Source organism: Protopterus annectens, chromosome 1.part1, assembly GCF_019279795.1.
Source record: "Protopterus annectens isolate FY-2018-M chromosome 1.part1, PAN1.0, whole genome shotgun sequence".
Classification (NCBI taxonomy): domain Eukaryota; kingdom Metazoa; phylum Chordata; order Ceratodontiformes; family Protopteridae; genus Protopterus; species Protopterus annectens.
The window spans coordinates 1,341,763,222-1,341,779,265 of record NC_056726.1 but is presented as its reverse complement, the minus strand read 5'-3'; the positions used below and the strand labels follow the sequence as shown (position 1 = coordinate 1,341,779,265).

Here is a 16,044-nt window from a genome sequence, read left to right as displayed (position 1 = left end):
CACAGTCTGATGCGTCTGCTGTCAGGGTTTGGGAGGCGAGGGGATGAGTGAAATTAAGTCCCTTGTTGTGGTTGCATGCCTCTGCCCATCAAAGGAACTCTGCTTTTAGTCAAGGAATGATAGGAATCAGTGTTTCCAGGTCCTGAAAATGTTGACACCAGAGACTCAACACAGAAGTTTCCTCATATACAGTCTTGCATATGGAATTAGTAGAATACATGAGGTCATGAACCCTAAGGCTTGCAGTATTTTTCTTGCAGACAGCTGGGTTTTGGTGGGTATTAGTTTTGAAAGAGTTTGTCAAATGGACCTGCTTTTCTGGAGTGAGGAATGCCATCGGGGAAGTAGTGTTCAAGCTTGCTCCCAAGAATACAATCTTTTGGCTAGGCACCAGTTGCGACTTCTTTTCACTGATGGTGTACCCCAGAGAAGTTAGAAGTCTCTTTACAAGTGCTGAATTAGCAATTCCTGACTGTCCACCTGAAGACAATTGTCCAAGCATAGGTACATCTGAATATTTCTCTGCCTGCAGTATGCAATGGCTGGAGCCAGGCACTCCAAATACCCTGGACGTAGTAGATAAGCGAAAGGGAAGTGTAGAGAACTGATGGTGCACAGAGCCTGCCCTGAAACGCAGATATTTCCTGCAAGATTCCTTTATGGGGATGCGCAGATAAGCTTCTTTTAAGTCTAGGGTGAATAGCCAGGCGTCCTTGGCTAGCATAGGAAGAAGCTGTTGCAGTGTAAGCATTTTGAATTTTGGGACCACCAGGAAGGTGTTGAGAATTGACAGATCCAGGACAGGGCCCCAAAAGCTCTCTTTTCTGGGCACCAGGAACAGTGTGGAGTAGAAACCCTGTCCCCTTTGCTCTATTGGAACAGGCTGAATAGCCCTAATACTGAGAAGAGAAAGTATTTGCTTTTGAGCCTCTGCCCAGTGGTTTGGAGGAAGATCTGGCAACACGCTTGGGGGTTGGCAGTGAGTGGAAGTAGAATCTGCATCTCTGGGATACAATGTTTAAGACCCATCGGTCCTGGGTAATGGACAACCAGTTTTTTTGCAAGCAGGGCGAGTTTTCCTCATAAGGGTGCAAGTACTTGGGCATGGCTGGGAAGGACGATAGACAAGTCAGTGAACTTTTTCCATGAGGGGGTGGGCTTACCACTCCCTGTTTGTGAGGTGGGAGCACTCCATTGTGTAGATCTCTGCATACCCTTAGAGACTGTAGACTTTGTGGTCTGTTGCCCCTGGGTTTGGATTGAAGGTCTGGGAGGGACTGGAAAGGACCAGTTTTTAGAAGGCCAATGCCTACTGAATCTAGGTGGCTGCACCTGTAAGAAATCTAACAGCTTGCATAGATTTAGCTTTTTCCTCCATCTTTTTAAGAACAATTTCTGCTTTTGTGCCAAAATGTTTCTGGTTTAATGGAGCATCTGGTAATTTTGCTTTGACATGGTCTAGCAAGATTTGTTCCTTCAGCCAAGCATGCCTTCTCAGTACAGACGCAGTGACAGCAGCCCTGCAAGATGCTTCTAAGACATCAAAACCACACTGCAAAGTAGGTTTACTGACTTAAGTTTGCAGAATGCATTAACTCTTGTAAATCTTTATTTTCTGTACAATCTGGAAGCAACATTTGTTGTTAAATTGGTTCCATAATATGCTGACACTTCAGCATGTGAAACTGGCAATACAAAGCACTGATGGCAAGAGTTGCATAGGTACATACCTTCGTACTCCCATCTGTTTAAAGCTCTAGAATCCCTGTCCGAAGTGGAGGGGTTTTGGCTGTAATTTAGATCATTGGGAAAGTACAGTTGTGTACACTTACCATAAATGTGTATGTCAGAGTGTACTCACTGTTACAGTAATTACATCTGGGTAATCTGCTGGCAGGTTGCCCTCAGTCAGCCTGAACAGTCTTTGGTCCTGCGTTGGTTGCAGTCTCCTATTCCATGACATCAGGGGTATAAAAACATGCAGCCGACGCCATTATTCAGTTTCTTGCCCCAGATGTCAGGTGCTCCCCAAATGGGGAGCAAAAAATAAACAGTAAATATATAACTGCATTTTTAGAAACGTAAACTTTACCTTCAACTAAAAGCAAATACACCACAAAGGCTTTTGAGTATAGTGAAGGAAAGAAAAGGTATGGAATGGGGGATGGCAGGGGGGTAACCCAGACTGCAACAGTGAATACACCAACATCTACATTTAGGGTAAGTGTACACAACTGTACTATGTCTGTGTTTCACTGTTTGTCATTACATTTGGGTAGAATCCCAAAGATATGGATGGGAGGATGGAACTAAACAGCATTAGGAGTGGCTATAAGACCGTGCAGGACTGCAGTGGCAAAGCCTGCCATGGATTTGGAGGAGATAAGTAAATGATAATGCTGGTAAGTGATAATGCTTTGTGAAGGTATGAACATAGCTCCAAGTAGCAGCTTCTAGAATGTCTTTGGTTGGGACCCCTCTGAAAAAAGCTGCTGAAGTAGAGGCAGCCCTGGTGGAATGTGATCGGATCCCCTTGGGCACAGGTTTTAACATGGTGCAAATAGCAGAAACGAATGCAGTGGCTTATCCATTTAGAAATAGTCTGCTTTGATATAGCCTTCCTCTCTGATACTACAGCAACTGCTACCAGTAGTTGCTCAGACTTTAAAGATTTGGTCCTGTTTAAGTAGAACCTTAGTTGTCTTGTGTACATGTAATGAATGCAGAATCCGCTCACCCTTGTTCTGCGGATTTGGGTAAAAAGTTGGCAGGTGAATGGTCTGGTTAAGAGCCACACTGGATACCACCTTAGGCATAAAAGGAGGATTGGTCCTGATGGCTACCCTGTCCAGGTAAAATATAATGAAAGGCTCTACTGCCATGAGAGCCTGTAGTTCTGAAACCCTTTCTTGCTGAAGTGACTGCCAAAACAAAAGCGGTTTTCCAAGATAGAAATTTTATATCCGCAGTAGCTGTTAGTTAAAAAGGAGGCAGGGTGAGTTTTTCCAGCACAAAATTGAGGTCCCATGCAGGAGCCGATGCGCTCCTGGGAGGCCTTAAACAGTATCTTAGAGGGGCCAAAAATGTAAGCAGTGGATGAGAAAAGAGGGGAGGCGCTGTGTTGTAATGAGCTGAGATGGCTGTGTTGTAATGAGCAGAGATGACAGAGGCATGGATTTTTATTGAAGAAAAAGATAGGCCCTTGTCAAGCATCTGGGTTATGTATTGTAAAATCTGAGAAATATTGGGCTTTGTCGAGTCTAATCCTTGTGCTTAGTTCCAAGCACAAAATCTCTTCCATTTTTATCAGCATAAATTTTTTTAGTACTAGGCCTTCTGGCTTTGAAAATGACATCCACAGATTAACTGAGAGGGATGGTTTGAATAATTAGTCGATTAGCCATGCTGCAAGATTCAGAGTTTGGAGCAGAGTGTACAGAATTTGATAGTTCTGCTGAGACAGCAGATGAGGTATTTCAGGCAGGTACCATGGAGAAAGGTGCGACATGTTCCTTAGAAGCAGGTACCAGTGCTGGCGAGGCCAGTCTGGAGCAATTAGGATCATTTTTGTTTTTTCTGGTCTGACTTTTAGTAAGACCTTTGAGAGTAGAGGCAGAGGGGGAAAGGCGTAGACAGGTTTTTCCAGCTGAAGGACAAAGCATCTACTTTCCATGCTTTTTTGTGAAGAGTTCTTGTGCAGAATTTGTCTGATAATTTTGGGGAGAGGCAAATAGATCAATGTCTGGGCTCCCCGATTTCTGTGTTAACATGCTGAAGATTTGTGGATCCAGTTTCCATTCGTGTGGGTCTATAAGATTTCTGCTTAGGTCGTCTGCCACAGTATTTTGCTTTTCTGGCAGGAATTGAGCTTGGAAATGTATTTGGTATGTCAAAGCTGTGTTCCACAAGGCCATGGCTAGTCTGCAAAGGGGGTAGGAATGTGTACCCCCCTGCTTATGTACCACATAACTGCGGTGTTGTCTGTCTTTATCAGTAGTTGTCCTGGATAAAGTAAGTCCTTGAAGGCTGTCGGAGCACTCTGAACAGCTAGCATTTCTTTCTGGTTGATATGCAGATGCATTTGGTTTGGGCTCCATTTTTCCTGAATGCATCTCCCTGTCAGGTGGGCCACCCCAAGCATAGTCTGATGCATCTGTAGTTAGGGTTTGGGTGGCAAGGGGTAGAGTGAATGACATTCCCTTGTTTTTGTGACATCTCTGCCCACCAAAGAAACTCCTGTTGTAGGCAGGGAATGAGAGGAATCACTGTTTTCAGGCTGTGACTGTCGACTCCATAAACTTTTGAGGTACCACTGAAGTTCCTCATATGCAGTCTCGCATATAGAAATGGTAGAATGCAGGATGCCATGAACCCCAAAGCCTACAGAATTTGTCTTGCAGATAACTGGGTTTTTGTTGCCGTTTCAAGTATGTTGTCAGTTGCCTTTGCCTGGCGTGAGGTAAGCCATCTGGGCAGTTGTATTCAAGCTTGCACCCAGGAATGCTATTATTTGAGAGGGTACCAGAGCTGTGATTTCTTTTAGTTTATGGTGTACCATAGGCATGCTAGAAGCCTTTTTACAAACACCAGATGTTGGAGTGTCCTTGTCTTCTGCTAGAATGAGACAATCGTCCAGATAAGGATAAATCTGAATGTTTGTCTGCAGAAAATAATTACTGGTGCCAGGCACTTTATAAAGACCCTGGGGACAGTAGATGAGACAAAGGGCAGTGCAGATAATTGGTTAAGCAAAAAAACCTGCTTTGAAGCAGAGGTATCTTCTGCACGATTCCTTTATTGGGATATGCAGGTATGCCTCAAGTCTAGAGTTACTAACCAAGCATTCTTGCCTAGCATAGGCAGCAGCTGTTGTAAAGTCAGCATTCTGAGTTTTGGAATGTCCAGGAATGTGTTCAGAATAGACAAGTCCAGTATTGAACGCCATGAATAGTCTTTTCTAGGTAGCAAGAAAAGTGGCCTCTGCCCACTGGTTTTGTGGCAGATCTGGCCATCAGTTTGGAATCGGCAAAGTATGGAAATGAAATATGTACCCCTGGGATACTATGTTTAATTTCCACTTGTCCTGGGTAATTAACTGCCAATTGAGCATGAAGTGCTACTTTTCCCCCCCAAGGGGTCTGCCAAAATATAAGTGCTTGGAGGTGGTAGAGGAAAGTCACCGAGACTGCTTACTGTAAGGATGTGCTTTGTTTCCTCCAAATTTGGAGGTGGAGGCACCCCATTGCTTTGATCTTAAGAACCCTGTGATTGACATCTAGAGCCTTTTGAGCACCTGGGTTTGCCCCGAGTGGCTCTGTTGGACACAGTAAAGGACCAATTTTTAGTAGGCAAATTGGTAATGAACCTGGGAGGCTGCGCTTGCAAGAAATCTTTTACAGTTTACATAGATTTAGCTTTGTCTTCCATCTTCTTTAAAACCTCTTCTGCCTTATTACCAAAGAGTGTCATGCTGCAAAGGGGCATCCAACAATTTAGCTTCAACATGATCAGGCAGATTTTGCTCCTTGAGCCAGGCATACCTTCTAAATCACAGATCCAGTAACGGCGGCCCTACCAAGAGGCCTCCAAGGAATCAAAACCACATTGCCAAGTATGCTTTCCAACCTGTTCTGCTGAATGCAGTAAATCCTGCAACTATTTTCCACACACATTAGAAATAATCACTTTGTTTCCCTAAGCCCATAACATGCTGTTGATATCTAAGCATATGAAACTGGCAGTTTAAAGCCCAGATTGCCAAGGACGTATAAACGTTCTTACCCCATCAATCCACACCCTGGAACCTCTATCACAAGGGGTAGGATTTTTGGCTGTAAAAGCCTTTACTCCCTTGGGACCCTGAGAAATAGTTTCAAGATTAGCAGCAGGATTTTTGAAAAGAAATTTGTGGGAGTCAGGAAAGTACAGTTTTGTACCTACCATAAATGTAGATGTCCAACAGGTATGCATCTGCAGTCATCACATATGGGTTGTCCTGCCTCAGGCAGCCCTTCGGTCGGCCGGATTCCAAAGTCTGGGTCCGGCATCGGCTGATGTCACCCCTTCCCCGTCAGAGCGCCTGGGGTATAAAAGCGTCAGCAGACGCCATCTTCCCCAGTCTTTCTTGCTGCGTGGTGCCCGAAGCAGAAGCAGTTCGCAAGTGCCAGTTGGCCAGCTTGTCATGGGAGCTTGAGCAGGCATTTTGGTAGTCTGTTTTCTAGGCGTAGTGCGAACTCTGGGCCTGAGAAACTCGGTAATTTTAGTCGAAAACAAAGGTGTCGGTTTAGTACAATTGAAAGGTTGGAATACACCCTCAGAAGCCGGTACCTGCACAGTGGCTCTGGACCCATCCAAGGTAGAGACATCCGCAGGTTCCATAGTCAAAGAAGCATCTTGCAGCATACCAGACTCCGAATTAGGCCTGCAAATCTGTAAAATCGGGTATCTGGGACTGCAAAGGCGCCTCAGAGTACTGGCAGACTAGCTTAACGGAAGCATCAGCAGCAGGTTTGGACCTATGCAGTCTGTCTTTATCCTTACGTTTTTCAGAAGATTGGTAGTCAGATGGCTTATCGAAGCCATTTCAGAATACGGAGAAAGGGAGTGAAAGAACAGATAGCGACTAATACTTTGGGTGTTAAGCACGGCACAAAACAGACAGCAAGGAATGTCGTGGTCTGGGCCTAAACAGGTGACGCAGTAAGAATGAAAATCTGAGGTATTTGCTTTCCACAGGCATGACAGTTGCTAACGTTTTCTGATATCAGTTAGAGCAAGAAAAAAGGTTCCCCAACGAGGTACTTAGCTTCATAAAACTTCAGGTTTGAAAGTCAAAAAAACAATTTCAGGTAGCAGCCAACTAGCACTTGCAAATTGCTTCTGCTTTGGGCTCCCACGTGGCAAGAAAAGCTGGTGTAATGGCGTCAGCTGCATGTTTTATACCCTTGCTGACCTGACGTCATGAAAGAGGCGACAGCATCTGACGTAGAAATCCCAAGCTCTGGTATTCGGGTCGACTGAGGGCTACCTGCAGGCAGATAACCCTAGTATGACTGCAACAGTGAAACTAGAAGATCAGTCCCTGCTCCTGGCCCTTGAAAGTAACAGGTTTATAATTGATAAAGCCTCCAAGCATGGTTAGCCTAGTAAACCCTAGCCTCTTCCCAAACCTATCTGGCAGGCTAATACTCCAGGATTGTTTACAGGTCATGAGTAGACTTGGGCATGAGTGGTAAAGTATTTACAAAAACAAGTACCAGGTTAGGAGTAAGTTTCCAATTTCCTACCACTGGCCCAACTTGCATTAGATTACAGAAGAGCTCTGCTCATCATGAATGGAAAGCCTGTTCCAGTAAAGTGGCAGACAAAAAACGAATCTGTTCCAGTGTGTCCCATTTATGCTGCAGGCAAGGTTCAAATCCCAAATTTAGCTAATTCTGATATTACGTGTATGCAAGATGCAGAAGACAGGAAGAAATGGAAACAGATGATCCGCTGTGGCAACCCCTAACGGGAACAGACTAACGATGATGTAGATGTGCAATAGGTTCAGAGTGGAAATTATATGATGCTTCATAGGCCAGGCATACATAACTTCTCAGCAGCCTGTAGTAAACAGACAGGGCTTTGAAGCAGTCTGCATGGAACATGTTTAAGCCCTGTATTTTTTTTTTTTTAAATTTATTATGAGGAAACTCTGGACATTCCAGTTGTTGCATATACCTGGTCAGGTATATACTAAGAGGACGCTGTACACCACGGATTGGTGTGATAAGGGCAGCATACAATGGAACAACCATCCTTGAATCCAAATGCCACACCCTTGCTTACAAGTTTAAGAATGACTTCTATACCACTGTAAATACATGACGATCAAATGACAGCTTGCTGTCTACATGCATTACCAGATACCCGACCACTGGATTCAGTCTTAAGGGTGTACTGTTAATGTGGTAGTTTCCAGGGGTAACAGTTTTCCAACACCATAACAATACATATTTCTTGGCACAGAGTTTTGGACTTTGGCTCTGGCACCAGTTATTTGTCTGCTAATCCCAAATATATTCTCCAAGAAAGGCTAGGAATGCATTTGGTGTGCAGCAGTTTGCAAATGGTCAGCCAAAGTCCATTATGTTGGCCTTAAGCTCAGAAAAATAGGTACCAAAAATGAGCTGCCCCAGCACCAAGCAACTCCGCTACCTACTGGCCTTTTTATGTAGGTGGACTCCATCCTAGGGTCCTTTGAGCCAGCTGGCTATCCAGCAGGGAACAGGGGTTTATATTTAAAAAAAACCCATCTGTAAACACCCCACTGGGGGTATTGTGTCAAAAGCTTTTGGCAGATCAAAGTATGACACTTTTCCCCCCTCTTTGTTTTGGTGACCTTCTCAAAGTTGTCCACCAAAATGAGTAGCCATAACCCGCCTTTGACAAAGCCACACTAGGCCAGATCCAGTGATGCAAGGTTTCCCACTGCATAGTTTTAATTCTATAATTCTTACCATGGCCTGGCCTTTTCTAACAAGGACAGTCAAGACTTGCAAGTCTGTAGATGGCTTCCATCCTTAAATGCACTGCTATACAAAATTCTCTAGTACCTTCCTACATATCCAGAGGGCCAAAGTAGCAAATGAGGCAACCTGAAGTATTATAGCACTGTCCATGACAGGACAGCAAGTAGCAAAATGATGCTGGGGATCTGCTTCCCAAACAGCTGGCTTTTCCACCCAGCAACTGTACAATACAAACAGTTTTCAATTCTTAAACTTTATTTTGATAAACTGGGGGCTTAATGCACCATGAAAGGTATAAAAGAACTAGAAGGGAAAAGACCACATATTGACTTCGCTGCTCGTGTACAGAGTACATTTGCAAATTCAGCCAAGAAAAGCGATGGCCTAAACCTTTTGCAGAGTGACATTAGGAACAGAACTTGATAAGAGCTCCAAGAATCCGAAGTGTCTACTCATTAAACTAACTTTTTCCCTAAAATTAACACACAAGCAATTACCTGCATTTGTAAGCCTCTGAACAAGTTGAGCGACTGTGGATCTCTTCTGACCAATGGCAACATAGATGCAATACAATTTCTTCTTCTCCTCAGTTCCATCATTGAATCTTTTCTGGTTAATAATAGTGTCAACGGCAAGTGCAGTTTTACTAAAATAGAACCAAAGAATCCAGTTAAAACAAATCATGCAAGATGGCACACCTCACTAGCTGTTATTCCATCAAAAACATTAAGCTCAAGAAATGTCATTAAGTTTTTTTTATCAGCAGCACATTAATTTCAACATATTTGTTATTTTAAACTTCCACACCATGAAGAAACCAACCACACAAGTGCACCACAAGCCAAAGTCTGTGATTACAAGCAACTATTGGGCTCCCAAACAAGTAGGGTTATAACACCTGTCCCACTTTGCGAGGGACAGTCCCTCTTTGGGCAGTTGGGTTCTGACAAAAAATTGTAAAAATGGCAAATGTCCTGAGATTTTAGTACAAAGTTACTTCCTATATTTTATGTAATAGTTGCATAAAACAGTTATTCTGTATCTGAAATTCCTAAATGTTATAAGAAACAGAATAAGCAACTAAAATGCTACAAGAATAAGCTTTTATTTAGGCAAAATAAATCAAGTTCTATCCTTTGTACTGGCCGTGGTCATGTGTCAGCCTGTAAAATCTGTTTCTACCAAAAATGTCCCACTTTGGCCATTTGAAAAGGTGGCAACCCTACGAACAAGTGGTACTTCAAAAACAGGGTTACAAAAAACACTATCAATTCCCAGAATGCCACGATTTGTCAGGTATGCTCTGCACCAAAGCACAGTTTACTATGGGGTTGTCTCTCTACTGCATGATCTATTCATGTGAAGATATTTGATTTGGAGCAGGTAACCCTCATGCAGTTAGTTTTGCAAGTGTGCAGCTTTTTACATTAGGACTGGGTCAGACTATCTTGTAGGTCCCAGCACAGATCACCCCTCAGTAAAATCAGTAGGATGTAAATACAGCGATAATGAATTAATTGGTATGCCTACAACAGGTTGGTTATACCCTTATTTTTCTGGTGAGAAACCTCTGGACACTAAGTGTTGCGGGTGCCTAGAAAGATGCATGCCAAAAGGTAAGTCTGATGAAGGCCAAGTGCAGTGTTACTATGACATCCTGAGAGCTGGATACCATGACCTTGTAAGCCAAGCCACATACAGGGATTTCCTCACCATGGACACATGGTTGCCAAATTTCTCTCACTGCTAGGTCCACTCTTTGGGGTGGAGCTATCAATGTTGTAATTTGCAGAGGTATTTCAATTAACAAAGGCCATTATTATAGGTTCATAGGTAGGTACTAGGCTATCTGCCAGAGGGCATTTACAAGTTAGCCAGAGTGTGTTGGCTTTCGCCGCCTCGTTGATTAACTAATCCTCTGTCAAGCAGAGCCAATGAAGTGATCCCAGGGGTGTACTTTGTTACCCATCCACTCGTCAAGGTTTCTCTTGAATGTTAGTGAGGGGCTCTGCCCGATTTGGAATTCTGTTCCAAAGCATGAGGAGTCTCTAACAGGACTCTGTTCCTCCAGCATGTTCTATTTATTGCTGTGGCGAGGTTTAGCTCACTAGAGCGCGTGGATCACAGTGACTTGGATTTCTTTAGGTGGAACATGTCCAATCCTGAAGAGGACATGGCTTTGTAAGTCAGGCAGAGATCACCTATGAGTAAGAGATATGCCACAGAGTACAGCCGGAGTTTTTTCAGTCGAGCTGCATAGGACATGTCAGAGACCTTTAATCCTCTTGGTGAGGTACTTTTGTGGTCTTTCTAGCTGTTGGAAGTGTCTTGCGAGGTACATCCCAAATGGGGCATTGTACTCTAGGATGGGTCTAATGAGGGATGAAAAGAGGAGCACTAGAACCTCTACTTCTAGATGCGAACCCTTTAATAATATTAGATGGGCCACATAGTAATTTCTCCTTTGACAATCATATTGCCAAAGTAGTTAGGAAATCCCATCTACTTGCGTCCCCAGATCTCTTAATACCTCTTCTGTATTAAGGGGGCTGCCACCTATGTGGTAATTCGTGGGTGTTTTTTGTTTTTCCCAAATGGGATGACTATGCATTTTTTGGCATTTAGTTTGAGACCATGACTGACACCAGGTGTCAGTCTTAAGTCCCTTTTGGAGGATGTCCGTGTCAGCCCGAGAGTCCATTATGGCTCCCAGTTTGCAGTCATTGGCGAACTTGGTTAGCCATAGTACTCCTGTGTTTGCCTGTACTTCTGAGAAGTATATGCCAAACAGTAGGGGTCCCAGGACCGAGCCTTGCAGGACACCACTTGTGAATGGTTTAGTCTCGGACCTGGAGCTCGCTATTCTTACCATGAGAGTTCTGTGTGTAAGCCAGTTGGCAACCCATCTCATGACGTAGGGGTTTAGGTTCAGGCTGGTGAGTTTTTCTGTAATACCCAAGTGGGGAATGGTGTCGAAAGCCTTGGCAAGGTCAAGGTAGGCTATGTGAACTACCTTTCCCTCGTCTATGGCCTTGGTGACTGTCTAAGAAGTCAACCAGGTTTAGTATACATGATCTGCCCTTAAAGCCGAACTGGGTCAGGTCAAGTGTTTGGAGGTTCCCAATGTCTTCGTTAAGGAGTTCCATGATGATGCGCTCCATAGCCTTGCAGACCAGGCTAGTCAGGCTTATGGGGAGATAGTTACTAGGGTCAGTTGTGGCCCCTTCCTTTGTTGAGAGGAATAACTGTGGATGTGCACCACTCTATGGCCACTTAGCCTGTGGAGAGGCTGAAGCTGAACAGCACGTTTAGGTGGCTCATAGGTTCATAGGTTAATACTAAGCTAACTGCCCTTGCGAGCTATTTCAAGCCTAGCCAATTATCCCTTGTGAGACTCAAACCCTGTACCTTGTGTTTGCAAGGCAAACACTTTAACCATTAGGCCACCCATTCAAGACACAGCCTGGGACACCATCTTGTCCCACTGACGCTGTGTTTTTGGCTTTTGAAAGGGCTGTTTTCACCTGTGCGTCTGATTTTTGGGACACTACACTTTTCCAATATTATTGTGGGCCCTTTTAGAGTGGAGAGGGGGTGAAATCTGCACCAAATCTATCTGCCAGGATGTTGGCAATATCAGTAGGTTCAGTATATTTTGTGCTATTTTGCACTAGTTCAGTGCATATCTGCAAGTTGCCACTGAGATTTTTGACACAGCTAAAGGTGGCTTTATGGTTATCTTTTGAATTCTTGGCTATTTTCCTTCTGAAGTTGGACTTGGACGATTTCATGAGGGACCTCAAGTTTTACTGATAAGGGATGTCTTTCCTTCTTGGGATTTGCTTTTTTTCCGAACTAGTTTCCTCCTCCTATTGTACAGCCTGTTTATTGCAGGGGTCCACCAAACTGGTTTCCTTCACTTAGAGGAGTGAGTCTTGGTTTTGCTAGGGATGGCACGATCCATGCATCCTTGAACGTGCTCAGAGTGCATTTGTAAAGGTTTCTGCATCTTAGCCAGAGTTACCCTTTAGCATGGGGGCTGTGAAACTTACCACCTCTGTCTTAAGTAAGGTGACGTTTGCCTTAGAAAAGTTTTTTTTTTACTGTGATTTTCTTAGTTGGGGGTGGTGGTGAGGTGTGGACATCCAGAGGGATTAGTTTATGGTCTGATCTAAACAGTGACAGGTTGTTGGTGATGACCAGGTCCAACATGTTTTCAACTCTGGTAGGGGAGTTTACCAGCTCACCCAGCGTGCTTACGTTGATGAACTCCAGGACGCGCTGGGCCTGGGAATTTGTACTCTAGTTTTCCCAGTGAATGGTAGGGTAACTGAAAATTGCCCAATATCAGGGTGTTTGGTAGGACGTTCATGTTTTCCAGAGTCTCCAGAAAGGTGGAGAGGTGGTCCTGAGTCAAGAAGGGTGATCTGTAGCAGGCCACAATTTGCACTGCAGTTTTGCCCGATGTTAGTTGCACATGGATGATCTCAGAGGTATCATGCTGCGCCACTAACCTAAAGGTGTAGGTATCCTTGATGAATATGGATACACCCCCTCCTTGTGTTTTGGTCCTTGTTCTGTGGCCAAAACGTGTGGTATGAGTTGTAGCCTGGTAGTGCTGGGGTGCTCTCTGGAGCCTTGACCCAGGGTTCAGTTACTGCACAGATGTCTACGTTCTCCATATTGAGGAGTGCTTCGAGCACATGCATTTTGAGATTTAAAACTCCTGGCAGTGAGTAGCATAACCCTCAGTTTTTTGTTAATTGTGCTGTTTACAGAGGTGGGTTTGACTTTTGAGCCTTGCCTAAAAAAGGCACTATGGGGGCAGCAAGAGCCTTGGCCAGTATTCGAAAGCCTAGGGGCGACAGGTACAAGCAGTTTCTTGCAAAGCAATGCAGCTAGTCGAGCATGTCGTCCCAGACTAACAGACACTGGATCCCCTTTCAATGACACCAAAAGCTTAGCCAATTGTTGAAATTGATCATTTTTTCCTTATACTGAGATATTCTTGGTGAGGGCAAGATGCTACTCAGGGTCAGGGTCATACCAGCCTGGGCTACATGATCAGAAAGCTCCTCCAAGTCTCTTTTCATGTAGTCCAGGGAGGTACGTCTCAGGTCATTCACACCAACATGAACAATGACAGTCATATTTGTACTTGTTCTGGAGTGACCCGAATGCTTGTGTTATGTGTCGGATTCTGGCTCCCGACAGGCAGCCAACAGTAACTGCTTGTCCAGCCTAGCAAGTGGGACGTCAGTGTGCCTGACTATAGTCTCACCCATTACTAATGTGTTAGGTATGTTATTTTGCCTTAAGGGCTGTGACTGTGCGGCACACTGATTGTGTTTTATGTGCTGTCTGGTTTATTATGCAGTTTTTCAGTTTGAGCCCATTATTAATATCAAATCATTAATTTGCATCAAACCTTTCTGTACGAGAAAGAGTTTAGGGAGTCAATGACTGCCCCCAACTAAACTAATGACACCAGAGGTCCAAGTCTAATCATGCTTTACAAGGCAAGAATCAAACTGTAAATTGCAACCTTGAGGTAAACCTCTTCATTATGCCTACCCTAAAAATCAGTTTGCAGTCTGCCTTCATCTGCTGATGTGGCTCTAAAGCAGTGTACAGCTACCAGTATCCCATACAAAATTAGCTATACAGTTATTTCACTCACTTAAAACTACAGAAAATTCCACCAAACTTCTTCCATGAAAGGAACATCTTTTGACATGCCAGACAAAACGAGGCTTTTTTGTAACATTTAATGTTAACACATCTTTACCCAGTCTGCCTGTCACCAATGATCAATTCTCGTTGACCACGACCAATAGGTACCAAACTGTCCACTGCTTTTATTCCAGTCTGCATGGGCTCGCGTACAGAGATCCTGGGAATGATGCCAGGAGCCTTCAGACCAACTCTTCTACGCAGGTTAGATTTGAATGGGCCCTAACAAGAGGAAAAATATGCAGTCTGGTAAAAAAAACTTCAGGAAAAAAAAATCAATCTTGTGCAGCAGAAATATTGCAAACCCTGTTTTCTATTTATATCTACAGTGTTACCTCATTCTTTAATAATGTAGAATGTGACTTCAGCAAATGAACTTTAAACCAAAAGCCCTCTAATACAAGCAGAACACACTATATTGACATCAGGTGAGCAACTTAAAATGGAACAAGCTAATACTGAATTTTAACTTTACAGGATAGAGCACCAATCTCAATAGCCTTTTTTCAGACCAAGCCTGGGGTGGTGGAGACTGGTTAAGTGACTTGCTCAGAGTCACACAGTAAGGCAACTGAGGTGGAGGGAATCAAATGCTAATGTAGATGCAAACATATTTGGAATATTTAAATGAAAACTTCCTCAGAACTAAAAAAAATGTACTTATTTTTCTGGAGCCATTTTAACATCTCAAAATCACCGACTGCTTCTTACAGAATTTTAATGTTTGCAGCAAAATAGCAGTCAATGGGGCTTGACATATCAACGTGATTTTCTTCAAGCTTCTTTCCCATAATCTGTTTAAAGTTGGCTTTGTATGAGATATGCTAGACAAAAGATAGCAGTGGTGCATTCCCAGGCCATTGGCAATGGGATTAATGTCACAGTCTTATAATACACTGCTTGTAACGGGACAGCTTCTCTTATTTCTTGTATGGCCCTCATTTGTGCAAGTCTTTTTTTCTTAATTTTTTTTTAAAAACAGGATACTAATGAATTACATAGCTACAACCAAAACAGTGACTGAATTGCAGGCCTTTGTTGAAAGTATCTTTCTGTAGTCCAAGATGAATTAACAGCCCCCTCCCAACACTTTGCTAAGTGTGCTGATACTTCAGCAGAATTAAGAAAATATTTTCTGATCTTTCTCTAAACTAAAAGACATCTTTAACACTACATTAATGTCATCTTAAAATGTATAGTACAAATCAACATTTAATGTTTAAAGCTTAGCAGTTCAGTACTAGGATGCTGTTGATGTAAATTTGTCAAGAGGTGACAACAGTCTTTCAACCACTGAGTGATCTAAAGTACAGTTTTGTACCTACCATAAATGTAGATGTTAGAGTGTTCACCTGCTGCAGTCATCACACTTGGGTTATCCTGTCATTAGGCGGTCCCGCAGTCAGCCGGAATTCCAAAGTCTTGGTCCGGCGTCTGTTGCAGTCGCCTTTTTCCTGACGTCAGTGCGCCAGGGGTATATATAATGCAACAGACACCATCTTGTTCAGTTTTTCTTGCCCCAGATGTCAGGTGCCCCCAAAAAGGTGGTCAGAAATTAGTAGCAAAAGGAGTAACCACAGCACAAACACAAAATCCCTTCAGCTATAAGCAAATACATCAGTAAGGCATATAAGAGATTTAGCCAGTAGATCAGAGGGGAGGGAGGGGGGGGGGGTAACCTGGACTGCAGCAGGGTGAACACTCAAACATCTACATTTATGGTAGGCACAAAACTGTACTATGTTCATCATGTTACCCTGCTGCAATCACACTTGGGTTGAATCCCAAAGCTAAGGTA

The 16,044-nt window shown here is 43.6% G+C and overlaps 1 protein-coding gene across 2 annotated transcripts in view; it reads right to left on the bottom strand.

Annotated features, from left to right (window-relative positions):
• ATP5F1A (ATP synthase F1 subunit alpha) overlaps positions 1–16,044 on the bottom strand; it is a 288,472-nt gene that overhangs the window by 115,005 nt on the left and 157,423 nt on the right. For both annotated transcript variants that reach the window (XM_044081922.1, XM_044081915.1), the window contains exons 5-6: positions 14,302–14,468; positions 9,011–9,159 (exon numbers count right to left, since the gene is read on the bottom strand). In XM_044081922.1, coding sequence (XP_043937857.1) covers positions 9,011–9,159; positions 14,302–14,468 — 316 coding nt within the window. The remainder of the gene's footprint in view (positions 1–9,010; positions 9,160–14,301; positions 14,469–16,044) is intronic.